Consider the following 27,916-nt stretch of genomic DNA (forward strand, 5'->3'; position numbering starts at 1 on the left):
GAGAAAGAGAGAAAATAATAACCAGTTTACAGATAAAACAATAGGACCCTGATGAATGTTTTAAATGATGCGGCGCGGGGAAACGTGGGTCGTTCCTTACATGAGGACGGGAGTGACCGCGTTCTTGATGTTGCCGTAGGCGGCTCGGCCGAGAAGCTCCCGGAAACAGCGCTCCGTCAGCTCGGCCGGGCTTTCCTTCTCCTTCTCGGTGGCCTGCAGAGGAGACGGGGAGCGACTACGCGGAGAGAAAAAGAAAGGAAGTTGGTAATAAAATGCGTGTTACGCCAGGAGGAGACGACGCTGCGAGCTCCGTGACTTCAGACTGATGCCAGGTTCGAAGCTCGGAGTTTAATTAGATCTGATGATTAGCTCAAGGCTTTCAGAGGGGGCTCGCAGCGTGCTCTCATTACTGCGTCTGTGTGTGTGTGTGTGTACGTGTATGAGAGCATGAACGGTCTCGCCAATTTTCCATCATTTATTCAGCAGTCTATTCTCGTCCCTGCACGCTTCCTGAATTTATAACCGCGTCCTGCTGGTGCCACCTGGTACGACTGCGGAGAACCTGCCACATAGTCCTGACGAAAGGGCCGGCGCACGGAACGAGACACAACGCTGACGACAGTGTGGTTCTGTAGAATGTAGAACTTAATCTAAAGGGTTTAGAGTACGGAGCATGTGAGGTGAGGCGGTCTTGTGAATGAACTCGGTTATAGTGAGAAAATGATCCGACTCTAAATCGACAAAAGTGAAAATGCAAAAGTGAAATGCAGGACGTCAATCAAATGTGCAGAGAATCTCTTATTATTTTTATTATTATTTAAATCTCAGTTCAGAAATGTTCAGAAATGTTTAGAAAGCCTTAAACAGATCAAAAATAAATGTTCTTTTCACATTCCAGTGACTATCTGTTACTCTGTTACTGTCCATTTTATTAGGAATGCCAATCACCCAATCGTGTGGTAGATACAGGACAAGAGCTTCAGGTAATGTTCACATCAGTTAGAAACTACTCTGAAATTAGGGACGGACAGACAGATAGGCAGACAGATAGACACACAGATGGAGAAATATAGAAAAATCTGATAGATAGATAGATAGATAGATACAGCTGTAGATAGATAGATAGATAGATAGATAGATAGATAGATAGATAGAAAGAAAGAGAGAGAAAGATCTGATAACAGACAGATAGGAAAATAGATAGACTGGCAGACAGAGACAGACAGGCAGACATGTAGGCAGACATGTAGAGAGACAGGTAGACAGACAGACTTTATTGACTCCTAATGGGAAATTATTGTGTTTGGATTACATCTGCATTGGATTACGATGTTTGCGATGCTGGGACGTGATTGGCTGATTTCATTTGGAGTGATAAAAGGTGAATCCCAATTCTACCCCTTACCCCTACACTTAGCCCTACCCCTCCGTTTGGCGCGTTCACGTGAAGGGGTAGGGGTGTCTCATTTCTCTTTTGGTTGGAGGGGTAGGGCTAAGGGGAAGGGCCAGATAGCCCTCGAAACGAAGATTTTTCGGGACCTCACTTCAAACGAAGGGCTAACGAAATTTTCAAGATGGCCGCTCACTCGAGCAAGCAGACCCGTAAATTTAACGATTTTTTGCCATTAATAAGGATTTTTATGACAAGTTTTTATTATATGTATATTAATTTTAGTCTTGTGTTTGTGTTTATGGTGATGTTTTGTAAAAAAACGTTTGCAAAAAAAACGCTAAAGTTTGCTAGCGGATAGCGCCGATTGCGCAATATTACAAAAATATATTTTTATGTCATATACACTTTACTACACGCTACAAACAAATATGAAAGTTCAGTAGCACGGCAGTTTGCCGAGCTTTTGATAACGCATTGTTTGTTTTGCTTACGGCCATACTGTATGTGTACATGTAAATGAACGGATACGTATGATGACGTATAACAGTGTTGTAGTGGTGTCCCATTTCTTAGGGGAAATATTTTAACCCTTCCCCTTTCCACTTCGTTTTAAGGGACAAGGGGAAGGGGCGAGGGGTAGGGGTAGGGGAAGGGGTAAGGTGTAGAATTGGGATTGGGCTAAAATTGTGTAACCAATCAGAACTGAGATTTCAGAGGCAATTCAGAGAATTAATAAAGAGAATTCAGAGGCAATGTTTTTTTTTTTTTTAAGGACAGCCCATATGGTACAATACTTTCTCTTGATTCCTTGAAGAATTAAAAATGCAAACTAAATGTAAAAAATTAAGATTGGACCCATTTAACTGGCACTACTAAAAGGAAATTCATTATTGTGTTCTGCATCTAAAAGATCAGATAAAAAAAAAATAAACAAAATAAAATATCCTACGTTCGCAATATAAAAAAAAAATTTTAAAAAAGTGTCTCAAGTTGCTGAAGTGAACTCGTGATTATTCTGCCCTCTGTTCCCCTGATAATGACGGTCGAGGGGGGGAGGGAGTTAATAATAAGCTGCCATTTACAGTAAGAGCCAATTAGCACTTCAAACGCCAGAATACGAGTAATTAACGTCTCCTCCCGTGCTGTAATTACGCCTGTCAGTGGTGGCGTCGACGGGGAGACGCAGCGGGAGGGAAGCGCGGGAGGAAGATGAAGGCGCCCATCCTCCATCGGCTCTGTGCATCAGTGTATCACCGGGACCAGACCACGGAGCTGACCCGCGCTCACTCGGGAGAGCTCTCGTGTCAACCGCTTTACCAGAACTCTCCGCCCTGATGGGGATTTAAAAGGGGATGAAATTTCTCAATGACGTCATATTAATGAGAAACCCAGTGGCGAGACGGCGAGTCGTTAGAACGCCATGTCCCAGGAAAAGAAACGCAGATGTTGTTGTCACGGCTCAGATGGCTGAGGCTCTACAAGATGGTGGAATAAACGGACACTCTGAGCTGATGAGAGAGCTGAGCGGCATTCTGGGAAACCTTTAATCAAAGTAAAAGACTCGTATAGGAACGTTTCTGAGTCGTGCTCACCTCTCCGTGCCTTCTCCAGACTGCAGGTTAAACAGCAGAGACGGCACGATCTTGTCCATGTGCTGCGGATCCCAGATGTTCGCCTGCAGTTCATCGTTGACCGTCTTCCTCACCACTCCCTGCAGCCCTTTTATACCAGCCATGCGGATTCTGAGACACGGAGACAAAAAGAAATTGTCCATCCTCATGAATTAAAGCCCGTCTCAGACGGCGTGAGATTATTAATTGCCACATTATTACATAAACTCTACATAAAATCCTGACTGGATTCTGTTACTGTAATACATTTTTCCCTGTCAAACTATAGAAAAACCTCTATCGAGGAACCTGTGATAGGAATTGGGACTAAACAGCTGTGCGTCCATACGAGAAACCACTTGTTAGGAAAAAAAAAAGGCTTTGATTTAAGCAATGGAAAAAAGTCTGATAAATCCAGATCGAGCCTACTACAGAGTGATGGGCGTGTCAGGGTGAGAAGGGAAGTGTATAAAGCGATCATGCGTAGTGTCCACCGTACAAGCCTCTGGAGACAGTGTTATGGTCTGGGGTGGCTTCAGTCAATCAGGTCGAGACTCAGCAACGTTATGTGGAAATAAAATGAAGTCAGCTGACCACCTGAATGTACTGAATAGAAAGAGAGACCGAGATACGATAGATAGATAGATAAATAGATCGATAGATACACAGAGAAAAAAATAGACGAATAGATAAATAGATAGATAAATAGACAAAGAGTGATAGACCGATGAATAGATAGAGAGACAGACAGACACAGAGACGCAGATAGACAAAGAGACACTGTAGATAGATAGATAGATAGATAGATAGATAGATAGATAGATAGATAGATAGATAGATAGATGTCTGTCAGCTGACGACCTGAATGTACTGAATGACCAGGTTATTACATCCATGAGTTTTTATTCCCTGATGGCGAGGCCCATATTCCAGGATTCGGGGTGTAATTAAGAGTGATTCTGGAATAAGGAATCCGTCTCATCCGGGAACTGGACACCACACTGTGTGCGTAATCAAAACTAAAGGACGTTGACCAAAATATTAGATTAGAATTTGTTCCCTGAGTTTTTCCCATGTTTATTTTATTTTTTTTAATCAGTGTGGTTGAAATAGTTATGTTCACACTGAGCAGAGACGATGTTTGTGACGATAACAAACAGGTGCTATGATTAGTTCTAGGAGGCCATTTGAGTTTCATGAGTGTTGCAGAAAAAAAAATATATATATTTATGCACATAATTATATTCATTCCACTTATTTCTTAGCCCAAGTTCTTTGTGTTCTCACCTGGTGCGGATATCCGGATCTTCAAAGTTGGAGTGGCACATCTCACTGAAGCGCGACACGAAGAAATCGTAACTGCGATGGTACGAGGGAGTGTCCTCTTCGATGTTGGCGAACTTGACAAACTGAGGAAAGACAAATAAAGAGAAGGACCACAAAAAAATTAGAATAAACTCAAATAGAGAGAGAGGAACAAAAAAACTTTCTCTCACAAACACACAGCATGTCATCATCATCCTAAAATGCCAGAGTTTAAATTTTAATGCGCTGACATTTTCTCTGGAAATAAACCTGATAGAGAACCTAATAGAGATTTTCCCCTGAAGGCAAGACAGAGAAGCTAATGTTGTAATAACTGGTCTTGAAAGAAAAAGACAAAGAAAAACAAACAAACAAAAAAACATTACAGCGTTAGTTTCTGATAAAAGTAACTAGTTTGAGTACTTTTCCATTGCTGGAAATAGTGAGGAACACTGTATAAACTTTATATTACTTTACACGTGATTTAATCTCCTTTTGTATTATTAGTGTCTTTTAGCGCTAATTCAGACAAATATATTTTAACAAAGGAAGGGAAAAAAAAGACGACCTAAGACAAACATTAAAACAAACATACATGTATACTAGAGATCGACCGATATGGGTTTTTTTATAACCGATGCCGATGTTTAGAGGTCAGGGTCAGCCGATGGCCGATATGTGGTGCCGATTTTTTTGGCCGATTTTTAGGGCCGATATCTTGAAGTTTTCCCTTTCATTTGCATGCTAAAAGGTCACACTAATAACGAGTGGATGCACAACATTTCTAAACTTAACATAATTTATTGAACACTGACTTATAAATAAAACAGGTAATATAAAAAAACTAGGGCTGCACGATTTGGGAAAAATTTCACATTGCGATTATTAAGGTCAAAATTGCGATTTACGATTGCGATACGATAAACAAGTGGTATGACTCAACTTGCTTGTTATCAAGGAAAATGCACTTACATTACTAATAATGCTGAAATTTTTATTTCTCAACTGAGATACAGTATAGTGTACAGTGCAATCTAGCAACTAGAAATGAACAATGTTTTTTTAATTAAAACAAAATTGTACAAATTTAAATAACAGTAACATCTTTACATTATTGAATTAAATTACATTAAATTAACTTTTAAATTAAATTAGAAAGTCAAAAGTACAGATAAATAAAACAAATACCTATTTAAAAAAATTATTTTTACATTTTGTCCCAAAACAGGGACATTTAAGGAGGATGTAACATATACTTTATTGGTATTCTTATCAAATCACTCACCATTTTTAATCTAATGATGAAGAAGAGATTAAAGAAAAGAAAAGTGTCCTTTAAACATATTAATTTTAGAGTCATGCTAATAATCATGAAAATAATTTAAATGAGACATTTCTAGTGTTCTTTGTGACGCAGATTTCTACACTGTATTTTCATTTATTCTTAAATAAATCTGTTAATAGCTGTCCTCTCTAACGTACAGTTAAGTAGCTTTAAATATGAAAAGATTAAATTAATTTAACTTACCAATGGCCAAATAAAGTCTATGCCCGAAGCACTGTAACCTAGTCCAGTGATTAAGCGCCACCGCTTTGGTGATGTTCGTGCCGTTGTCTGTTGCGACTGCGACCAAACCATCCTTACAGAGGTCCCATGCAGCCAGGGCCTCTCTTAAACCCGCGGCTACAGTGTGTTCTCTCCGGTGTAATCGTCAGGGAAATACGATGTTTACAAGCAACGGCTTTTCAGTTCAAACTCATTGTGCGCGGTTAGGCTAATATATGTCTCGGTCGTCCTGTTTGACCAAAGGTCCGTAGGAGTTAAAAAGAATTTCACTGCAGTTATTTCAAGTTCAACGTCGCTACGTCACTTACTGAGACTTACAAACACCTCTGTAATAATGTGTTGTTTTGTTCTGCTCACACTGGGTTGTGCTTTGTTTGGTCTTTTTACTGCTCTTGGCTTTTACCGCCATGCATTTATCATACTTTTCTGTGTTGCTTCAGGCGCTGATATAAATTTGTCGTGTTGCCACCTGATGTAGCGACTTTAGTTTTGCCAATTTTGCGCAGTACCTCTTTCTGCTTAGTGTCCGATATCCTGGAACCAAAATATCGCCAAATAACAGAGCTTGCATTTTTTCTGGGCACAAGTTCAGCGTCGGTCTCTTCTGTATCCATTTTCTTCCGTCTCCACACTGCGCTGCGGAAAGTCACGTGACCACCAGCATGCGCGCTACACAAGACTGACTGGTTATTTTTTATTTTTGACATAAGAAATGGCCATGCAGCTCTTAGAATGAATGTCTTGTTACGTCCGCGAACGCATTTGTTTATTTAATATAATCGCAACATTTGCTGTAATGTAATCGCATAGGCTGACATCGCGATTGCGATATGATTAATCGTGCAGCATTAGTAGCAACCAGCAACATTTGTGTTCGGTATAAATGACACAGAACATCTGAAGTGTATTCTAGTGCATTGAAGTTTTGGCTTGGGGTCCTTCACACGCGGCAGCAGCACATTCCACCGCATCAATAACATGGGACTGCCCGCGGATGTGCCTGACTTTATATCGGCGCTACTAAACAAGGATATCGGCCGATGCCGATATATTAAAAAATGACAAATATCGGCGCGATATATCGGTCGACCTCTAATGTATACCCTCTTTCATTACATTTCGCGAATCCTCGAGTTCCTTAAATAAGGCTGAAGTGATTCTTTATGAGCAGTGTTGGGTTAGCGTTACAGTACTTGGATTACTTTTTGTAATGTGTGTGTGTGAGAAAGTCTTCCTATAAGCCCCACGAAGGAGTTTTCATTTCCAGCAATGGAAAAGTACTTAAACTAGTTACTTTTATCAGAAACTAATGCTGTAATGTAACTAATTACTTTTTAATGTAATTAGTTACTTTAAAAAATTTACTTTTTGGTACTGATGTTTTACTTATAGTTCTGTGCAAAAGTCTTGGGCACATACAAAAATATGGCATAAGCAAAAGGTGCTTTTAAAAACATTTCTGCATAAAAGAAACTTCTATAAAGAGCAATAAAATAAACAGTCAGTATTTGGAGTGAAAACTCATTCTTATAATCAGAAGTTTTACACACAGATTTGTGCAGTTTTATAAGTAAAACAGCTGTTAGGTTTTACTGAGCTTGCTGGAGAATATTAAGTTCTTCTGGTAACTTTGTCACATTCGCTCCTTTCTATAATAATGCAAATCCCAGGAGCGTACATTAGGGTTTTTGTTTCCGTCTGTCTTGTACTATATATTTTTATTTTCTTAACAGCCTATATGCATGGCTATAAAATTCTCCTGTAATGTTATTTATTTATTGATTTTTAAGTTATATATGGAAATACTGAATTATTTTGCACATAATTATGCAGACATGATAAACATATATAACAAAATTCGTACAACATATAATATGGTGCCTGAGACTTTTGCACAGTATATATATTCTAAATCAAACCCTATATTGCCAAAAGTATTCGCTCGCCATGTATATGAACTTGAGTAACATCCCATTGTTATTCCACAGGGTTTAATATGATGTTGGCCCCGCCTCTGCAGCTGGAACAAGCTTCACAGGTTTTCCACAAGATTTCAGAGATTGAAATGAAACCAGAAAATTGTCTTGTTTTGGAAGGATAAGATGATCGCGTCCCATAACGACAAGCTGGTCCGAAGATTCCTGAACTTGACACTTAGTGTTACTGAAATAACAGACAAACGTTTCCCCTTAAATCTCATCTTCACATCTTTTAGCTGACAATGCTCCAGTAGATCTGACAAATCTCCAGGAATTACAGCACCCCATCTTTCCCCCACAAAAAAAAAATCCATCTAAAGGATCAAAAATCGAATCAAATGGTTTCAAATTCGTTAGTCTTTAGAACCAGAGATTTTGTGCTGTTATTATACATTTATGGGGGTGTCAATAATAATTTTAAAATAATTAGAGTTTAGGGGGGGGGGGGGGGGAATATTAGAAAATAAATAAATAAATAAATTTTATGTAAATATGTAAATATATAAGTGGGATGAAGAGTATTCACCGAGTTGGTTCCCAGTATCTGCAAGTTGGGCTTGTCCGCTTCCAGGAGTTTGCGCACCATCTTTAGGAAACTCTCCACGAAGAGGTTAATGCTCTGACAGTGGCACGCCATCAGGAGCTGATCCAGGGCCTCCATCGCAATACACACGTACCTGAAGTACCCCACAGAGACAAGCAGAGAGAGAGAAATAAATAAGTGGTGCGCTTTACGATACAGAAAGCAAAAATAAAATAAATTTTAAAAGTTTAAAATTCCATTCTCCTTGTACCCGTATCTGTGTCTGGCGACATCGCGGCACAGTCTCTCAGACAGGTAGGCTCCTATTCGGTCCAGCTTCTCTGGAGCAGACAGAGCGTAGAACGTCAGCTTCTCCATGTTGGCCTTCACCAAGCCGTCCTACACGCAATCACACACAGGGAACAACGATGATAATTAAACAACAATTAAACAATAACAATTAGGGTAAATAAAACACACTTTAAACCAATAAGAGAAAGATTCAAGCTCTTTCAAAACTACTTATAAAAACAGGGATAAGTGCATTAGTGTAGCAGAGGATTATATAGAGAAATAAAGGGAGGTTTTCTCTTCCTCTGCATGATTGAAAAGTCCCGCTTTGACATGAACATCTGTAGTAATTTCACGCTACTTTACAGTCAGAACTGCCAAATTTCGAACACACATATCACACTTGCTCTACATCAAAGTACCCAAAAGTAGGACAGCCAGAAAAGTAGGAAAGACTACCATGCTAACACCAACAGTAAGAAACAGTCTGAAAGTCGAAAAAGCCCTTAAACGTCTTAGCCAGAAGGAAATGTTCTAATAAATGTTCTAACGCCTGAAGGATTCAGTCCTCGCTGCCCGGACAATCCTGGAATAATAATCAATCCCAGTGCAGCCACCTAATGGTGCTGGGTCAGATTTAGTATGATTTTTATTTTTGTCATTCTTCATCCTTGTAGTTCTGCTTTCAGGGGATCAAACAGGACTATAAGGAGGATGCTTTAACACTTCAAAGAGAAGTGTCGACAGTGTGGGCAGAGGTGTGAGGACGTGCAGATCACAAGTGAGGCGTCCATTTTTTGCTCGCACTGCAGTTACAAATGACCTGATGTAACACGTTCACACCTGCACCGCCGTGACCGGAGTTCAAGAACGGAAAAGCCTTAAGCGATAAGACAGTACGGCCAACACAGGTTTTGAATCATTTTTGACTTACCCTCATATTATATTAGGACACACAAAAATCTCTCTATGGTCTGTTTAAAAAAAAAAAAAAAAAAAAATAGGATTTTCTCTGCAGATCAGGATTGGTTAAACCCCGTCTATGACGTGGTGAACAGGAAGCCGGGTTGTCTCTTACCTCTGGATCTTCTGGAAATATGTTGTCAACAAGCCTCTTGTAGCGGGGCCTGAAAGCCCCACAGCAACAACCACACACCCCTGAGAGAGAGAGAGAAAGAGAGACAGAGAGAGAGAAATTAGGATGGAAAAACACTAGGCTATCATCAAACCCCCGGGAATTTTTTATTTTTTTTAAATCTCTAGAGCGTAAGAGTTAATAAATAAAAACATCATGATTTAAAAATAAACACTTCAGTGACGGTGCTTTGTTTTGACTTGGCTTTGGGACACAGTGTGGAAATTAAACTCTGAAGAATCTGATCGATATTAATCACTTAAAATGATTTAATCTCAGCTGAAATGTTTGCTCAGACCTTCATCATCTAAGCTCGGTGCACTAGTGACGCCCAATCAGATTACTCGGTCGGGTTTCTCTCTACAGCTGTTAAACGTCTGGAGAAGGTTCAGGAGGAGAACATGAGGAGGAGGCTTGTGTTACAGCACCGAGACGTTCATTAGCGCAAAACATTAATCGGTACATTATACTCGCTTACAGTTATTATCATACTTTTTATTTGTTGTCATAATAAAAAAACTCTTGTTTCTCAAGTTTCCTCATACTTTGATTTTTTGGGGGGATTTGTTTAATTATCGTTAGCGTTTGGAACAACTCGGAGACCGCTGCCATTACATAACAACCTGAGATCAATCAACTCTCTTCGTCCAAACAAACAAGAATTTAATAAATGTTGCATAAAAAACCTTAAACATCCTGTCCTTTTGGGCATGAAAACATAAACCTAAAAAATGTTCGACAACAGATAGCACCGACCAAGTAAACTGACTGGACGAGAGAGATTCTGGTCGAGTGGTGATACCAGACGGTAACCGCACTGAAACAATTAACTATATGTATCACTTGGTGTCCCAGGCGTTCTACAGTAGTTAATTACACTAACTGTCGGGTAAAAGTAGGTCTGTACCTCTGATTGGTCCCCCAATCACTTTCAGCAAAACACATCTGTTAATGTTATATCATACTAAAAACACTATTTCCTTCAAAGTCATTCCGAATTGCCTCTAAATCTTTCAAGTTGTTTTGTCCATGGCTAATGTGAGCAGCAAAGCTAGCTAGCTTCTAACACAAAGCTGAATCCCAAATCCCTCTCTAACCCCTGATCAAGGGCACAACTTGGTGTGGTAGTTCAATATAGGTATTTCAAAATAGGCTTTTATTAGTCATTTCAACCATACAGGTAGTCTCTGACTTATAAACGAGTTCTGTTCCAGAATCATGTTCGTAAGTTGGATTTGCTCTTATGTCAGACAAAGTGAGCCTTATACACCCTTTGACAGGAATATACAATATAAAGCATACCAATTCACTAGACTGTCCCCTTTCTCCACACTGCCATCATGTGGCCAAAAACCATAACCGCGCCTAAGGAAATAAATCTCACACATGAGAAATGTACCAGTGTTGTCTCTGCGCCTTTAAATCACGAGGTAAATCCCGAACGCCATTTCGTCTCAGAGCTGTTTTCGACTGTATTGGACTGTGAACTCTTTTGTTGAGGATTTCTTGAAATTTGGAATAATCACCATCAGGACAGACTGAAAATATTGTTTATAATTGTAAATATTGGTATGTGATGCACTGCAGGGTCTATTTTTTGTACAATACACAAGAGCTACTTCCGTGACTTGTTCGCATCTACGAACGTTCAGAGAACCGCGGTCAGTTCGTATCTGCCTCCATCGGGAACCATCACATCTCGTTTACTGTTGCTCCGATGATGCGCAATAATTTGTTCTCTGCATTCTTGCAGAGTCTCGAGGGGGTGTGCATTAGGGAATTTTTTTTTTTTTTAATTAAATGAAAACCTTTTTGCTCCGTCCAAATCTGGGACTAGAGAGGCGTGTGTCAGAAAGGGTTCTTGGTGTTTAATTCAATTTGGTTGTTCTTGGATCTCAGCTGGAGGCTGATTTTGCTTTTGATGAGCCCGGGATATGAAACGGTCCTCCCTTGGAAATCCATTAAGTATAATGTTCTTATTTTTAGATTATTCTTGTTGTGTTATATTAACTAGACGTGCCCACGACTTCGTTTAGGTGGCGTTTAACTGCACATATAAGCACGCAAAATTTTATTCTTTTTTTTTTTTTTTTATGTACAGAGCCATATGTTGAAATAAACGAATTTTTTTACGTCTTAACGTGAAGTGCGCGGAATGAAGGTGTCGCGTTTATTAAGTACATTTTAACACTGCACACTCATAAATGCATAAAAAAAAGTACAGCGTCATCAGTTGAATCTTGAGATGAACTGATAATTTTTTTTTTTTTTATGATATAAGGCTGTTTTCTATTTAAATTTCAGAGTAGCATATCTTCTCTTCCTGTGGACCGACTGCATTGAAACAAAGCCTATATGTTACCTCAGGCTCGGCCAAAGACACATATGAAAACCCCTTTAAAATTCGTTTGGCATTTTTAATATGATGCATGCACAAAGAAACAAACAAAAAAAACATCTTAATGTGTCCCATCACTCATCTTATGCCCCTTCAAATAATTTTTCTGCAAATATCTTCAAATATACAGACACACCAACTGTACACTTTTATTATATGTATAGATTTGCTTTTGTGAATTTTTACAGTCACACACTCCTGTGTTTTTAAATCGAGGGGAAAAAAAGACGTAAGAAACCCAATCCCGAAACCTCTCTCACCCCCTAAACGTGACCTCGAGCTGAGAAGTTATGAAACGTGATCGTCGTCTTCTTTTCAGGGGTCCGTTCTTCGTACATCGCTTGACACATCCAAGATGAACTGACACATCTAAGATGAGATCATCGTGCTAATTACGATCTGGCTAAGATGGTTCTTCGAGCACACCTGTTGTTGATGATTAGTATAGCTGGATTGAATTGTCTAGGATTACTGCGCGTTCGTGCGTTGGTTTAAAAGGCGATATGCATCGACAGTAGAAACACTGATCACAACCCCTTTGATTGGTTGACAAAATGGCAAAAGAGCGGCTCCATTTAAAAAAAATTTTTTTTTACAGGTTTTATGTGCCGAAATGCCCCCGTCATGGATTGTCCCCGCACATAATCGCTCTTAAATATTATATTAGAACATAAATTCATAGGTTAATGGTTTACAAATTACATGAGACAATAAAATAAAATAAGCAATATAAAAATAAATATGTTGTATATGAAAAATAGAAATATATGAAAAATAGAAAATAAATATTAGTTTCGTCCAATTTTTCATTATAAAAAATATTTATTTTTATTATATATAAATATTTATTTGCATATTAATGACAAACCCCTGAAAAATATAAATGTGTTACAAAATAAACATTATTCAAGGATTTGTATTAATGGTCTTGGCGGCTGTCTCGTGCCTAGACTTCATTATAATAGTAATATCATATTTTACAATAATAAACCTATGAATTTATGTTCTAATATAATATTTGATAGCGATTATGTGTGTGTGTGGGGGGGGGGCAATCCATGGCAGGGGAGCATATTATATATATATATATACACAAGATACTTTTCTTTTCCCTCGTGAGTCAGCTGCGTCAGTCGTGCTCTTTAACCAATCAGATGTGACCTCACCATTTCAACCAATCATAACCCGCCATGAGCGCAGTCCAAATCCTGTTTACATGAAATAAACCTGCTTTCGAGCAGGTTCAAGTTTATGGACATGTTGCTATTACAGCAAATGCAAAAAGCGCATCGAAGAACAAAACGATCCAAGATCAGGACAAATCCACAACAATCAAATCCAGCTAACTGAGTTAGCGACGTACGAAGAATGGACCCCAGGTTGTCCCTGATGATACGAGGGAACATTTAAAAAATAAACAAATGATTTTACTTTGGATTGTCTGACGCTCCTCAGCAGAGATGCGTCAGGTTTGTCCGCTCGAACCTCGCAACAACTCCATGCTGAAATGTTGACGTAAAAACACCAAACACCGTCTAAATCAGCTCTTTTTAACAAAAATTCATTACAGGACTTTTAGACATAGAGAGAGTGCACTGCCTGGTGTTCGGACTCTTCTCTCTCTGAGCTACTTCAATAAGGGGACCCCTGAGGGACGCTGTCTTTCAGCAGACGCCACCATTAAGCCTGCGTCTGCTGTTCTATTTTAATACAGAGGATAAAACTTTTCTCTCCTTGCCCTACTTTTCCAGCTCATCTCCGCACCCGTGAGAGATGACCGAGTGAAATCCACTCATTTATTCATGGCTCAAACTCGTATCGAAAAATCTTACGTTGTTTTTTTTTTCAGGAACTGTCGTCATATTTGCGGTCTCTTCTTAAACCCACCACCTCCCTCGACTTCCTGCAGCCACCAATTTAATTAAAACTTGCCAACGAGGGATGAAAGAAGTTGGCAGAGCAGCTGGGGCAGACGGAGGGGGATCACAGAAACCTTTACTTAGAGATTATGGAGATTCCTGTTCGGTCTCGTTCGGCGCTTTGCATCAGAACTGAGCCTCGTCTCTGAGCTCTGTCTCGCATCGTAGATTAAAAAACATCCTAACCTGTTTTTTGTTTTTTTATTATTACCCAGCTAATCATCTTTTACCGTAGTTAACGAAACATGCCAACTGCTATACACAGTCCATGAATTGTTTTTTCAGTCCTCAGTCTCTCTTTAATCTACACACACACACTGTTGATCTGATTTGAGTCTCTACACTAGCAGTTCTGTAAATTCTGACTGGAAGCTCATGTCCATCAACACAGACGTCTACTTATAGCTCGAAGTCCAGCGCCGTGTGGGATGTCTGCAGCGCCGTGTGGGATGTGTTCCAGGCTAATAATGGCGACCCGACGCCAGATGGTAAACTAGCTGTGACAGCCAGCGGATAAAAATGGCCCGAGTGTGAGTGTATCGTGATGAGGATGAATGAAGAGCAGGTGTATGGATAAATGTACGAGTGACGATACACGGGGACGGGTGCATGGCTGTACGGGTGAGCGAGTGAGTAAAGTAATAAATGTATGAGTGTGTTGATGGATGGATGAACGAGTAAGTGGATGAATTTTTTTTTCATAATTCTGTAAAGTTGCTTTGTGACAGTAACCAATGTTAAAAGCTGTATACGAATAAAATAAAATTGAAATGAATTAAATGAATGTGGAGAGAGAGCTGGATGGATGGATGGATGGATGGATGAATGCATTAGTGATTATGTAGATGGACAGTTGGATGGATGCATGGATGGATGGATTAGTGATTATGTAGATGGACAGTTGGATGGATGCATGATGTAAGGAGAGATGGATGAGTGAGTGTATGAATAAAAATGATTAGGGCCTGAATGGATGAATAGAATGTGAAGGGACGAATGAACGGATGATGGATTATGAGATGCATAGATGAGTGAGTGAATGAATAAATGGATGGATGAATGAATGAGTAAAAGGAAAAAAAGATGGATGGATGAGTGAGTGGATGGATAAATTATTGGTTAATGAATGAATGGATATATGTATGTTTTATGGATGGATGGATGAAGGTATTAGTGGGTGAGTAGATGGACAGGTGGATGGATGAAGAGAGGATCAGATGCATGATGTATTAAGAGATGGATAAGTGAGTGTATGAATAAAAATGATCAGTGCCTGAATGGATGAATAGAATGTGATGGGGTGAATAAACGGATGATGGATTATGAAATGCATGGATAAGTGAGTGAATGAATAAATGGATGGATGAATGAATGAGTCTGTGAGTAAGTGGATAGATGGATGGAAAAATGGATGGAAAGAAGATGGATGGATAAATAATCAGTGAATGGATGGATAAATGGATGAGTGAGTGAGTATCCTATTAACTGCTTAAAAATCTCTCCATTAGTTTACTGAACCTGAACCACACTGAAGACGACCTTAACAGCTTTTAATCAAAACTAAAACGGTGAATATATTTTCTTCTTCTTCTGCTGCTCTAACGTTCACTCTCAGAGAGATATGAGATGAGATGACAGACTGAGACAGCCAGTGAAATCGTGCGAAACGGTGCACTCGTCCGTGTGTGTGAGAGTGAGAGAGAGTGTGAGAGTGAGAGAGAAAGTGTGTGTGTGTGTGTTTTGAATCGCCGGGCACAGGGGTGTCCTATGACTAATGCAGGCGTGTTTGTGCTGCGAGTTCTTCTCCAGTCTGGCTGATAACGAGGACAGATTCAGGATGCCTGTGTATCTGTGGGTGTTGTGCTACACTGAACCACCTGCAGAGAGAAAACTGCCTGATGTGAGAGGAACTAAACTGAGCCAACCACGCGCACACACACACACACACTAAGACAGAAAGGGAAATTCTCAGACCGTCTAACAAATTGTACTAAAATTTTAAGTCTTTGGAACGAATGAAGTGTCTCTTCATTCCGCAGTAACCGCAACCCAAGTGAGGAAGAAGTGGGTGTCAATACTGGTGGCAAGGATATGAAGGACTCATATTCAGGAAAGATGGACTTCAGGATTTATCACTCTCGCACGTTCTGTAAACAGAGACCAAAATTAAAGACAAACAGAAGTAAAGATGGAAAGCACAAGCGCTCATGAGACGGGAAGCTGTCGAGTTTACGACAGGACAAAAGGCTTGCGATTCGCCACCACCTGGATTTGTTACACACACACTGCATGTGCTGCACACCAGACACACTCTGTCTCTGACACACAAACACACCATCCCCCTTTTTCACGAAACTAGTCCTACGTCTACGATATAAAAGCTCTCGTTTTTTTCATGCTCTTTTCAGGGACCAAGCATTAGGATGCTCCGAGAGATTGGGATGCATTGCTTATACACACTTTCACGTATGCACACGAAACCCCATACACATTTAGATCCCATCAACTTTTGTACCGCATGTGCTTGGCTCAACTCAACAGGAAGTCGGTTATTTTGTGTCGTTCGCAAAAGCGAACCCCATGGATTTTGATATACTCCTCCTAGGGGATTTATACCATCGCCATTAAACCGGGCCGATGTGATCTAAAGACATTGAGGATGCAAAATTGCGAAGGGATTTTTGATATCTTAAACGAGTCAGCTGTGATAATGCCTTAAACCTGTGGCATCACGCTAAGTGGCGTCACGCTGAGTGGCATCACGCTGAGTGGCATCACAGTGTAATCCATAATGTTTTTTTTACAGTATCTGGGGCTTTTTGGAGGTCTAACCACAAAATTTCCCCCTTTTCTAAATTTAAATCATAAAGGTATTGACATGTCCCCTTTAAATGCATGTGCTTGGGCCCGCTCATCGCTGCTGGCCACATTATTATTTCTATTTTTTTTGCTCTGCAGTGAGCTGGGAGCAATGATTCGATGGGAAATTTAGCTTCTTCTGTTATAAAAGTGGCAGGTACATCTCTACCCGATTCCCATGTCGGTGCAACATGTGTATAATTACTCGTGATGTTATTTACTGCCAGTTCTTTAACACGTGTCTGGACACGTCGTCTTTGTCCTACCTTCCTGTAATGCAGTTCGGTGTAAAGCTACAGACCTACAGGCGTATTTTCATTGCCTTTATTTTCACTTTCATTGTCATATAATGGATATGAAGACATAAATCCTGACATCCATCCATCCATCCATCCATCCATCTCTCAGTGCAGAAGTGATTTCTAGACTCCCTGCCTGATGATAATACGAAACCTTGTGAGTGAGCATAATAACACTGATGATGCTTTTAGTCGTCTGACTGCAGACGTGCGACAGCAAAATCGATCGTTCTGATGGCGTCATTCGCCTCCCGCGTCGGCCTAGCTCGGGGGTTGTGTTTCAATCTTGGTTCAATCTGGCGCTGGTTTTTATAACGTTTAACCTGCAACGTCAGCACTATTGAGTTGAGATCGTGAGCACAGAACGCAAAAGACGCAACAGTAAACAAGCAAACTCTTTTCTCTCCTGTGCTTTTTAACCGTTTTTTTAAAACGTTTCCTGATGTTGTAGCTCTCTCAGGTTCACACGTACCTTCAATCTCCGCTTGTTAAAGACGTGGCAGGCGAGTGGCGGACAGGAAACATCGGGGAGAGCGAAATCGGAGAGAGAAAATGAGGAGCATCATAAAAAGCAAGTTTAATTTAATTAAGTGAACTGCTGCTAAGGCAAACCTGACTCGCCGCCTCATTCCTGACTCGGCACGAGCCGAGACGTTCTAACGGGTCAGCGTTTCTCTCTGCACGGCCTCATCAAAATTAACCCGAAAATGAATCACGGCGAAAGTGATGCGGAGAAGACTTTGCTTTAATTATGTAATGCTGAACATGAGTGAGTGTTCCTGGCTTGCAAACTGTGGTTGGGTTTTTCTTCCCTTTCATTGATTGATTGATTGATTGATTGATTGGCTGAGATTTGGACCGACAAACAAAAACCTTTTAACACAAAATTGCCGGTGCTCTGAATGAGTTAGTGTATGCTAAAGAGGGCAGATTTTTTGCCACTTTTCTGCCGACTGTTCAAGATTGTTCGAAATTTACTTTAGACATTCCCTCCTTTTTGTTCCCTACAATTTCGTATTGGCTGAGATTTAAACAAATCGGTTTGATTTGTTGTGACCTCATACAAAAAGAGCCCCGCCCCCTGACATATTGTTTATTTAAATAGACACTGAAATGGCGTGTTTGGAGGAGGAGTGAAACAGAGGATGTTTGAGGTATAATAATGTGTTGATGGATGCTGGAGCATCAGCTGGAGCATCAACACACACTTTTTTACCTTGTTAAAGAAATAGTAAAATATGAGACCTTTAAATCAAAAGGTCTACATCGTCCGCACTGAGAGGATCTGAAAACTCCACCCTTTCTGAGGCGTCCAAGCTGGTCTCAGGTCCGACAAGCTGTCTTCAATAAACGACGCACGCGATCAGATGTAATGGAGGCTTCAGGAAACGTGCGCTGCTCTCTAAACATCTCTACACTGAAGACTTTTTTAAATTAATTAATTTATTATTTTTATGAGAAAGGTTCGATGCTACGCTCCAGAGCACTTCAGCATAAACGAGGCTTTCGAGACGCGCGACCTCTTCGGATAATTTATTCTTGAGACTACTGAAAATTACAGTCTGAAACAGAAGCGTGATTATGGAGTGTCGAGACTTGATTATTCTGCCAAACTAAGCGGCTTTTTCCTTCTTCTTCATTATCATTGTCATCTTTTTTTTTTATATATACATATCCTCCCACTTGCTCATCTGCTGTCCTACATCGACACTTCTTTCCTGATTCCAAATCCCACTTCATCCGGGACAACGATAATCACGTTTAATTCTTGAAAAAAAAAAAAGAAAAAAAAAAAGCAGGCGAAGGGAATCTGGAGTTTAGACACATTAGTGTGATTGGGTCACGTGGTGAGAGGGGGGAGAGAGAGAGAGAGAGAGAGGTTATATAAGAGAGATCCTGAGCCCACTTTCTGCTATTTTTACATAAAAAGTGAGGACGAGCTGCAGCCGGCTTTTCCTGCAACTCTGCGAAATCACAAACACGTCACTATTATTTAAAGTGAAACCTTGTCCTTTTATTCTGAACACACGCACAGCGGGGGAGTCGATCTACTGATGGAAGTTTTTTTTTTTTTGACTTTCTTGTGGGAATTTCTTGCTTTCGCAGTTGACCTATGGCATCACACTCAAACTGTTTTGTGCAGCCTGTACTTTTAGTATGCTAATTAGGCCCAACTGAACTGAGATCACATGACCTGAGACCTCATTATAATTTTCTTCAAAACAACAATCATGGCCAACTTGCTAAAAATAATAATAATAATAATAATCTGCTAAGAACGTAATTTTGTCTCTGAGCTGTTCTCAACTGTTTTGGACTGTGAAACCGGTCTCATTAAAGAGTATTTAGCATCGGGACAGCTTTACAGGACAGACATTTTCTATCATTGTGCTCCCAGACAACGCACGCACACACACAGGCACCAGACATTTTACACATTCACTTACACACCGGAAATATTATATATACTTGTAAATATTGGTATCTGTCGCACTGCAGTGTCTATTTTTATGTACAATACGTGTAAGCTACTTATCTGCAGCAATTCATGAATCGAAAACTACCTGTATATATATTTTTTTCAAGTAATCCCAAATTTCTCCAAATATTTCTAAGTAGAGTAAGGTTTTTTCCAAAACAAAGATGTCATAGATAATATTGTACCACACCGCTATATCTGACTTACATCGTTTCTTTATTATCGCCTTTCTAACAGCCACATGCAGCATTCAAAAATGATTTTAAAGTTTGAAATAAATAAATAAAAAAATAAAAAATTTTTAGAGGTGTTTAGAGGTGGCTGTGTGATGTCACAAATACGATAAGACATGCTGCACGAACACATTTAATAATTATATTTTCTCATATCTTTTTTTTTTTTCAAAAAGACCATTTCGAATTAACTTTTTTTTTTCATTATTATAACACAGAAAATATTTGTTTTTATTTTAAATGCATATCTGCAACATACAGTATATTTAATCTTTTTTTAAAAATGCATTAAAAACTACAGTTTATGATTTAAGTTTATATAACGAGGTATCTGGTGGATGAGTGCCGAGTGAAAGCCATTTGATGTCAACATCCTCCTCGGTCTCACCCCTGACAGGAGTGTATCGAGGGACGGATGATCGGGACGTGTCTGCGTTCATCATCGTGACTCGGTAAGAGACTCGTTACGCTGCATGACGAGCCTGCTGAGTCAGTCGAAGCTCTGAACCTCGGCTCGGGTCGATCGATCCCGAGCATCGTGCGGCGCCATACGTCAGCCTGACGCGTCACCAATCGCATCGTCCAGAGCGAGCAAAGTTCCTCGAGTGTGTGAACTGATCTGAGACGATGGAACGATAGAGAGACAGAGAGACGCTCCGTCTGAGAGCTGCGCATCATCACTGGCACACTGCAGCTTCATCATGAAGGACAAAAAAAAAAAAGAAAAAAAAAGTGTGCGGCCAGACATGACCTTGTGCAAATAGTAGACGGGATTTAAATCCCACACACACACACACGAATAAAGAGAACTGCAGTCCTTACCGTACATGGACAGAGAAGACTGTAACGATGCTGTTTCCTCGTCCTAGCCTGCAGCTTCTCTGATGCAGCTACAGCAACGCTCACACACACATGCGCTCTTTTTTCTTTCCACTCACTCTCACACACACACACACACTGAGGGGAAAACAGCCTCACGCGCACCTCAGATGCGTGCTAAGGAAGAAAAAAAACCCGAGTGAGGCATGATGACCTTGGGTTTTCCCTGACTGCGCTCCCAAGTGTTGGAAAAAAAAATAAACGCTGATTATACACACAGCAGCAGCAGCACACACACACATCCTGTACACCAATCGGCTCTCAAAGGGGGTAGGAAAAGGGGGCGGGGTCATGTGATGGGGAAGCAGGAGCTCCGCCCACTTTTAGAGCTATTCCTGTGCTCCATCTGTGTTGTTTTCTCTCCCTCTCTCTCTCTCACGTGAAGCATCGTCGGTTATCATCAGTCATCCCTCATCCTCATCACACACACATCTTTCTCTCGCTCACACACACAAATTTTTCCCTCATGAGGACCAGCCGAATGTCCTCACAAAGTCAAATTTCCCTATTTTACAGGGATGTCTAAGCCCTGATCAAGATATAAACAAACATACAGACAAATGGTTTTGTATTACTAACTGAAATTGAAAAAAAAATAAAAAATTTTAATCAAAAAAGCACTTCATGTCCATAAATATGTGGACACTGACGGAGTTCCTGTGCATCACGGTATTCTGAATTTACCTTACTAGAAAGCAGGCTGCACAAACTGAATCTCACCTCCTGCTGACTTACACACATCGGCCCAGGCCAGGTGGAGACGACAGAACGGTCTTGACGATCAAACCGCGGTAAACACAGACACGCCACGGATAAACGTGATACAAAATTACACCAGAGACCAGATACTAGGGTGGAAAGTGAAGAGAGCTGTGAAGACACTATGGCTCAGATCCAAACACTGTGTGAGACAACCTGCTCCGAGCAGGACAGAGACACTAGGACCGAAAATTCTCAGGTACACTGGAAAAACAAAAAAAAGTTCCAGGAGGTGGAGAAGAACCTGATCAGGCTCCTCCTGCCTGGGCGGAGTCAAGGCAAACGGACATGCGGGTGGAGACAAAAGATCTCACTCGACTTTACTCTGCACAATCGTTACTGTTCGTCAGTAATTGAAGTATTTGTTTATTTTTATAAATACCTTTGATGTCATGATAAATATTGGGTAATGTCCTCTTAACGTTTTAATTGTGCCGTTATTTGGTGTAGGAGTTGATAAATACTAAATTTAATAATTAAATATCACAGTTTAAATCACAATCGCAGTGCATGTGAAAATAACAAAGTGACTTTTTTTTATTAAATTGTGCAACCCTAATTACATCTATATTTGCGATGGGAATCACCAGGGTGATACAATATCACAATACTCATGTTCCAATTCGATTTGTATTGCGATTGATATTCTGATATTATTGTATTTATTTTTTTCATAATTCTAAAGAAACTCGCTCCTACCACACAGGACGAAGTGCTGCCTGACAATGTGTGAATAGTTTAGAGTGCACCACCTGTGGGATCATAGCGGAACTGCGGGAATTTACCGCCTCAAATACAAATGTATAAATAAATTAACATTTAATTTAACAAAAATAAATAAAGTCAGTGATGACATGACTTAATCTACTGAATAGATTTTTAACCACCCATCTCTATATTTTTCAATATTTTTAACGCAGACCAGATTACTTTTTCCATGTTTTAGTTGTAATCATTTTTTATTTTTAAAACGTATATGAGATAGGAATCAGATGAGGGGGAAAAAAATTATAAGTAGTACAAGTTACCATATGCCATGTCTAACATCAGCCATGCTCTGTGTATGTGGTGAAATGCTTTTTTAAATGTTTTTGAGATTAAAATATCTACAAAGACACAGAAATATCTGAGCCATCTGACCCTGTGGAGACCAACCAGATGTTTTCGGGTTCTGAGGTTATGATTGGGTTTAGATGTACTAAAATACTCACGAGGGTAGCAATGATAGAAAGACAAACATATGTGTGTGTGTGAGAACAAAGTGAGAAGTCAGATAAAGGAGCTCTTACCCTGGGCCTGGCGATGATCCAGCCAGCTCCGACAGTCCAGTGCCAGCCTGTGTGTGGTGTGAGGCTCGAGAGCGGGCGTCGGCGCAAGCATCCTGACTTTTTAAACTTACTTTTAGATTACCAATACAACTAGGTGTGTAAATATTAAACTAAAAAAAGTTTTTTTTCAAACTGTAAAATGTCTAGCACAAGGTGTGTAAAGAGCCGGATGGAAATCCAAGACCCAGATGGCTCAAACTTTTCCAAAATGCAAAAAAAAAACAAAAAAAAAAACACGAGGTTTAAAATCAGACGGTTTAAACTTTTCAACTTCTACTGAGCGACGACTACAGCTCTGCGTCTCACACAGGAGCTTTAAACATCACTCGCCTCGTTCCGTCGTCCCCTTTCAGTTTTTCTCAGTGGCCAAGAGGACAATGTGTGAGGTGGCACAGTGAATGGCATTGTGTCAGTGAGATGTTTGTTAATTAGGCAAGAGAAAAAAAAAAAGAGAGAGAGAAAAAAATCACTGGGCTGCGCTACAGCAATGAGAGACTGCTACAAATTCAAGTCCAACAAGACCGTGAACTTTTTCTCAGGTTCAATCAGAGCTGGTTTTATTAAGAGACAAACTCTCAGGTAAGATATCTTTTTAGGATTCTAATTTCCTCTCTGGCCAAGCCACTATTTGCGCTGACTCTAATGTAGCTTCTTATCACACGTTTTTATATAAAATGCACTTGATTGTTATTATAATACGCCACTTTTTCCAAAACAACAACTCAATTTATGGAAGGAGTCTCCAGGTTCAGCATTTTCTAACAGTCAATACATTCTCGAAAAAACAAGACACCAGAGTTTAAATCACACAGAGAGACGTACAGCAGAGTTTTAATTCAGAGCTACGGTGCTTAGTTTTACCCAAAGTACAACATATAATGTAATACAATTTTGCCAAAATTGTTTCTAAATCATAATTATGGCGGAGGACAGAAATACACGCTGCTCAGTTAAATATTAAACTCTTGTATTTGAGGTTAGTTTGTATTGTTTAAATGGTTTTTAAGTGAGAAAACTAACGTTATAAGGAACGGGTTACACTTAATCTAATCACTAAACCTTTTTTTAAAGGTTTAAAACGGCAACAAAATCTAAGAAAAAACGTAAAAATATTGTACAAAATATTTATAAAATCGTGATACTTACAGAATCATAATTTTAATTGAATCTGCACCCGGGTATCATGATATCTTTACCATCTTTACCACTGTAATTCACCCTCGTGAAATACCACAAAACTACTGTATGCCAAAGCTGATGACGTCAGAGTGTCAAAGACATTTTTTAAGTAGTAGCAATTCCTTAAAAATAATTAAATTAATGAATAAACATTTGGATGGATAGATGGATGAATGAATAAATGAATTAAAGCTGAACCATTTGAGAGCAAGGTGTTTATAAATGATGTCTTCTTGGACTAATGTGTATAAACTTTAGATAAAGATACAATTCAGGATTAAAAGGCTTCACACCTCGCTTGCACTACTTTAAATAATTGCCTATGTTTCTGAAATTCATGCTTTGGATGTATTTTACACATAAACTGCAAAAAGTGTAATTTACAGCATGATTTACACTAAAACAACTTAAACTGCCCAAGACTCAAAAACAGTTATACAGTACACTGTTCTTAATGAACCAAAGACACAACTCATAGCATATAAGTTAAACATTTAACGAAAAGCATTAAAACTAAAATAAATACCTGGAAAAAAATATTATAATAGTAATAAATACTAACAAAAACACACTGTTTAATGTGTAAACTTACCTGCCATTGTTACTTCCCCAGCAGCGTTTCCAGTGCTTTACTGACCCGAAGCTCTCCGGCTGCTCCCCGTGCTGTATACGCTGCTCCTCCCGCCCTATGAGCGCTTCCCTTCGGTTCATTCACAGCAGGAAAGTCCCAGGATGACATCCAGGCCTACGATTTAAAAAATAAATAAATAAAAACAAAGTGCGAAAAATAACTTTCCTCACCCTGCATTCAAGCAGAACGGATTTTAAACAAATATGACATGTTATTGTAAAAAAATATGTTTATTTAAAACATTTTTTATTTAGGTGGCGACAATAAACAAACAAGGCAAGCTAGTTGTTATGCTAGGTGCTGATACACGACTTTGCAAGCTACTTAGCTAGCTATGCAAATTTTTTCCCGTTTAATCGGGTGTTTTAAACACCCCCCAAAAAACTAAAGTAAACAAAAACAGTAAATGAACTGTTATATATGTAAAAAAAAAAATATTTACACACGCGCTGGCCTAGCCTAGCCTAGCATGCCAGCTGACTAGCCTGGTTAGGACAGTGCTTTGGTTTGGTCAGTAATTTGTATTATCTGCATGCAAACCGTGATCTTATCCAATTGACAACAGTTGAAGAAATTAAAAACAATTAAATCTTAATCTTAAAAACCAGCCTTAATGACTAACGTGATAAAAATAATCCACCAGAGACCCCTTGCTCCCCTTAGACACAGCCCAGCTTAATACAGCTTGTTTCCTCAGACTCCCACTCACATTCATATAAAAACATAAAAAGTTTTTAGTTTTATAAAAAAGTTTTTAAGTTAAAACTCCTGTAGGAAGGATATAAATCATAACACTATGTCAAGAGTCAAACTTCTTTTTCTTTTAAATTAATTATTAGAGTGAATGGAAATGACTCGCCACTTACAAAACATACCAGGGGTGTTCAAGTCAAACCGGGACTTTTTTTTTTTTTTTTACATTCTTTTATTTTTCTATATAATCTCTTGTTACACTAATAAACTTATCCCGGTGTTTCACTCGTGTTCGAATACCATCAAGATAGAAAGTTTTCGCAGTACGCCAGACTTATCTGATTTATATCTAAAACCCTGGCCTCCCAGGAACTCCTTTAATCACCCAGAGATGTTGAAAGAACTTGGAACAAGTTCAGGACTATACAGGGGTTGTGACAATCCATCCATCCATCTGGGAACCACTGTATGGCTCAGTAGTGACACCACAGTATGCTTACAGTACAGTTCCACACACAGATGCGTCTCTTCCACAAGTTGATTCTGAGGTCAGTTTTTAAGGATCAGACATTCTGCTCTCCGAATGTTTACAGGATTGTCGTTTACTGATGTATGCCCTTCATTCACGTTTTACTGCGGCTAAGGTCTGTAACATGCTGGACGTCTTCACAAGAAATTTAATTATAAGTCCTGGTTTGACTTGAACACTTCTTGTACTTTTTAGGTGTCTAACATTTTAAGGAATTAAATTCATGAATGGATGGCATCCAGAAACAGAAGTCTTGGTTCTAAACAGCCACTTACCACTTTAGCGAATATTTTAATCTCTTGAATTCCTAACAAAGTGTTTTAAAGCATTAGACAGATCTACACAGAGGTACTTTACCTGCACTCAGTGTCCAAGGAGAGGAGTTGGGAGGAATTAGGCGTCCAGACGTCAAGGAAAGCTCCATTTATAAAGACGAATCCAATCTTCTGGGCTATTTTAAGAGGAAAAATCAAGGTAAACTGGCTAGTCAGGTTAGAGTTTTTTCGCTTCCTCAGCTCAGTTCAGTTAAGTTCAAATAGGCTTGACTGGTATAACTGGCGTAACTAATCGAAATAGCAAGAACAGTAGATGTAACAAATAGGGATAAGAAAGAATGCATTAGTGTAGGGACAGAAAAAAGGGAAAGGACATTCAAAGGTTAGACATGCTTATATTTTATTTATATTTTATTATCTCTCATTAATTCTCTCTCATTCACCTATCTGGGTGAAGTTTATGAATGGAACAAATATGTATCAGATTTTTTACTCTCTGAAGCCAGGATATCCACCTCTGCTCATAAACGGCTAAACCTCAAGAATTTTTAAGAACTTTTCTGACAAATTTCAGTACACGATCTTCAGGAAGCGATCAAGCAGGAATGGGTTGGACGAGTGAGACCGGAGTACTGCAGACGTCGTTTTGACTCCACGCCCAGCCAGATCCAGCAGGTTTTGAAGAATGAAGAACTGCTCACATGTATAATGAAATAAAAATGTAGGTTGCTCTGGATAAGGGCCGAATGCTGAAATTTAAACGTCATTCTAAATGTTGATTATTGTGTAAGAATTCCATTGCATAAAATAACAGGTTATTCTTATCATTTTGATTGTTATTATTAAAACATTGAGAATGTCATTAAAACATTAAATTACACTTTTGTCTCAATAATTTGGACCATCACAATGTTTATTTGTATATTTGTAGATATGACCTCCCTACCCGACTGATAATAAGAGGGTTTTTTGAACTGAAAAATATTTGTTTATTAAATAAAAATTAATTGTCATATTTAGATTTGGATTTAATATGACTCAATTTACTGTATATTGTTACTGAATATAATATAAAAATTGTAAATGAAAGTGAAATTCATTGGACAACAATGCATTAATGATAGAGACACAGGCATGCAAGAAGTATACACACACACACACACCTATAGTTTAATGATAAAACGTACAGTATCGTCAACATTTGTAAAATATTTGAGCAAGTAAACCTTAGCTAATAATACACGATTATCACTTTGTCGTCTTTAGTTTAGCAGCTTAAAGAGCAACATCCGGCCTAGGGATAGGAAGAGAGAGTTGTTCTTCTTAACAAAACAATAAGGTCTTTTAAAAGGTCCCGGGGTCAAGACCTCATCAATATCTTACACTTATCTTGTAATTCACCTATAATTCTGTTAACTGTAGGATAATTCCTAGCTATTTGTCTCTGGGACAGTCTCCCCCCAGATTGACCAACAATCTGATCTTCAGAAATTTCTGTAGAATTTTGACTTCTAACCGTGCTTCAGAATGGGTATACTGTAAACCAATCTGAAAAGCAGGAACCTACTGTATTAGAAACTCTGAATTGTGCATCATACCATTACATCATTGATTATTTTCCTACTACATCACATACCACATCACATGTTTTAT

General features: G+C 39.2%; 1 protein-coding gene across 5 annotated transcripts in view; it reads right to left on the bottom strand.

Annotated features, from left to right (window-relative positions):
• The window catches only part of efr3bb (EFR3 homolog Bb (S. cerevisiae)), a 43,028-nt gene extending 16,623 nt beyond the window's left edge, over positions 1-26,405 (bottom strand). The window contains exons 1-8 of one of the 5 annotated variants that reach the window (XM_053488794.1): positions 26,346-26,405; positions 24,728-24,880; positions 9,747-9,826; positions 8,649-8,776; positions 8,381-8,531; positions 4,291-4,412; positions 2,986-3,135; positions 101-235 (exon numbers count right to left, since the gene is read on the bottom strand). In XM_053488794.1, coding sequence (XP_053344769.1) covers positions 101-235; positions 2,986-3,135; positions 4,291-4,412; positions 8,381-8,531; positions 8,649-8,776; positions 9,747-9,826; positions 24,728-24,734 — 773 coding nt within the window. In that variant the 5' untranslated portion in view covers positions 24,735-24,880; positions 26,346-26,405. Of the gene's footprint in view, positions 1-100; positions 236-2,985; positions 3,136-4,290; positions 4,413-8,380; positions 8,532-8,648; positions 8,777-9,746; positions 9,827-20,812; positions 20,994-22,917; positions 23,649-24,727; positions 24,881-25,388; positions 25,462-25,632; positions 25,649-26,345 lie in introns of those variants that run through there. The other 4 variants (XM_053488795.1, XM_053488793.1, XM_053488792.1 and 1 more) reach the window with 4 other exon arrangements.
• Positions 26,406-27,916: the final 1,511 nt, after the last annotated feature.

The sequence above is a fragment of the Clarias gariepinus genome, chromosome 27 (genome assembly GCF_024256425.1).
Source record: "Clarias gariepinus isolate MV-2021 ecotype Netherlands chromosome 27, CGAR_prim_01v2, whole genome shotgun sequence".
Lineage (NCBI taxonomy): Eukaryota > Metazoa > Chordata > Actinopteri > Siluriformes > Clariidae > Clarias > Clarias gariepinus.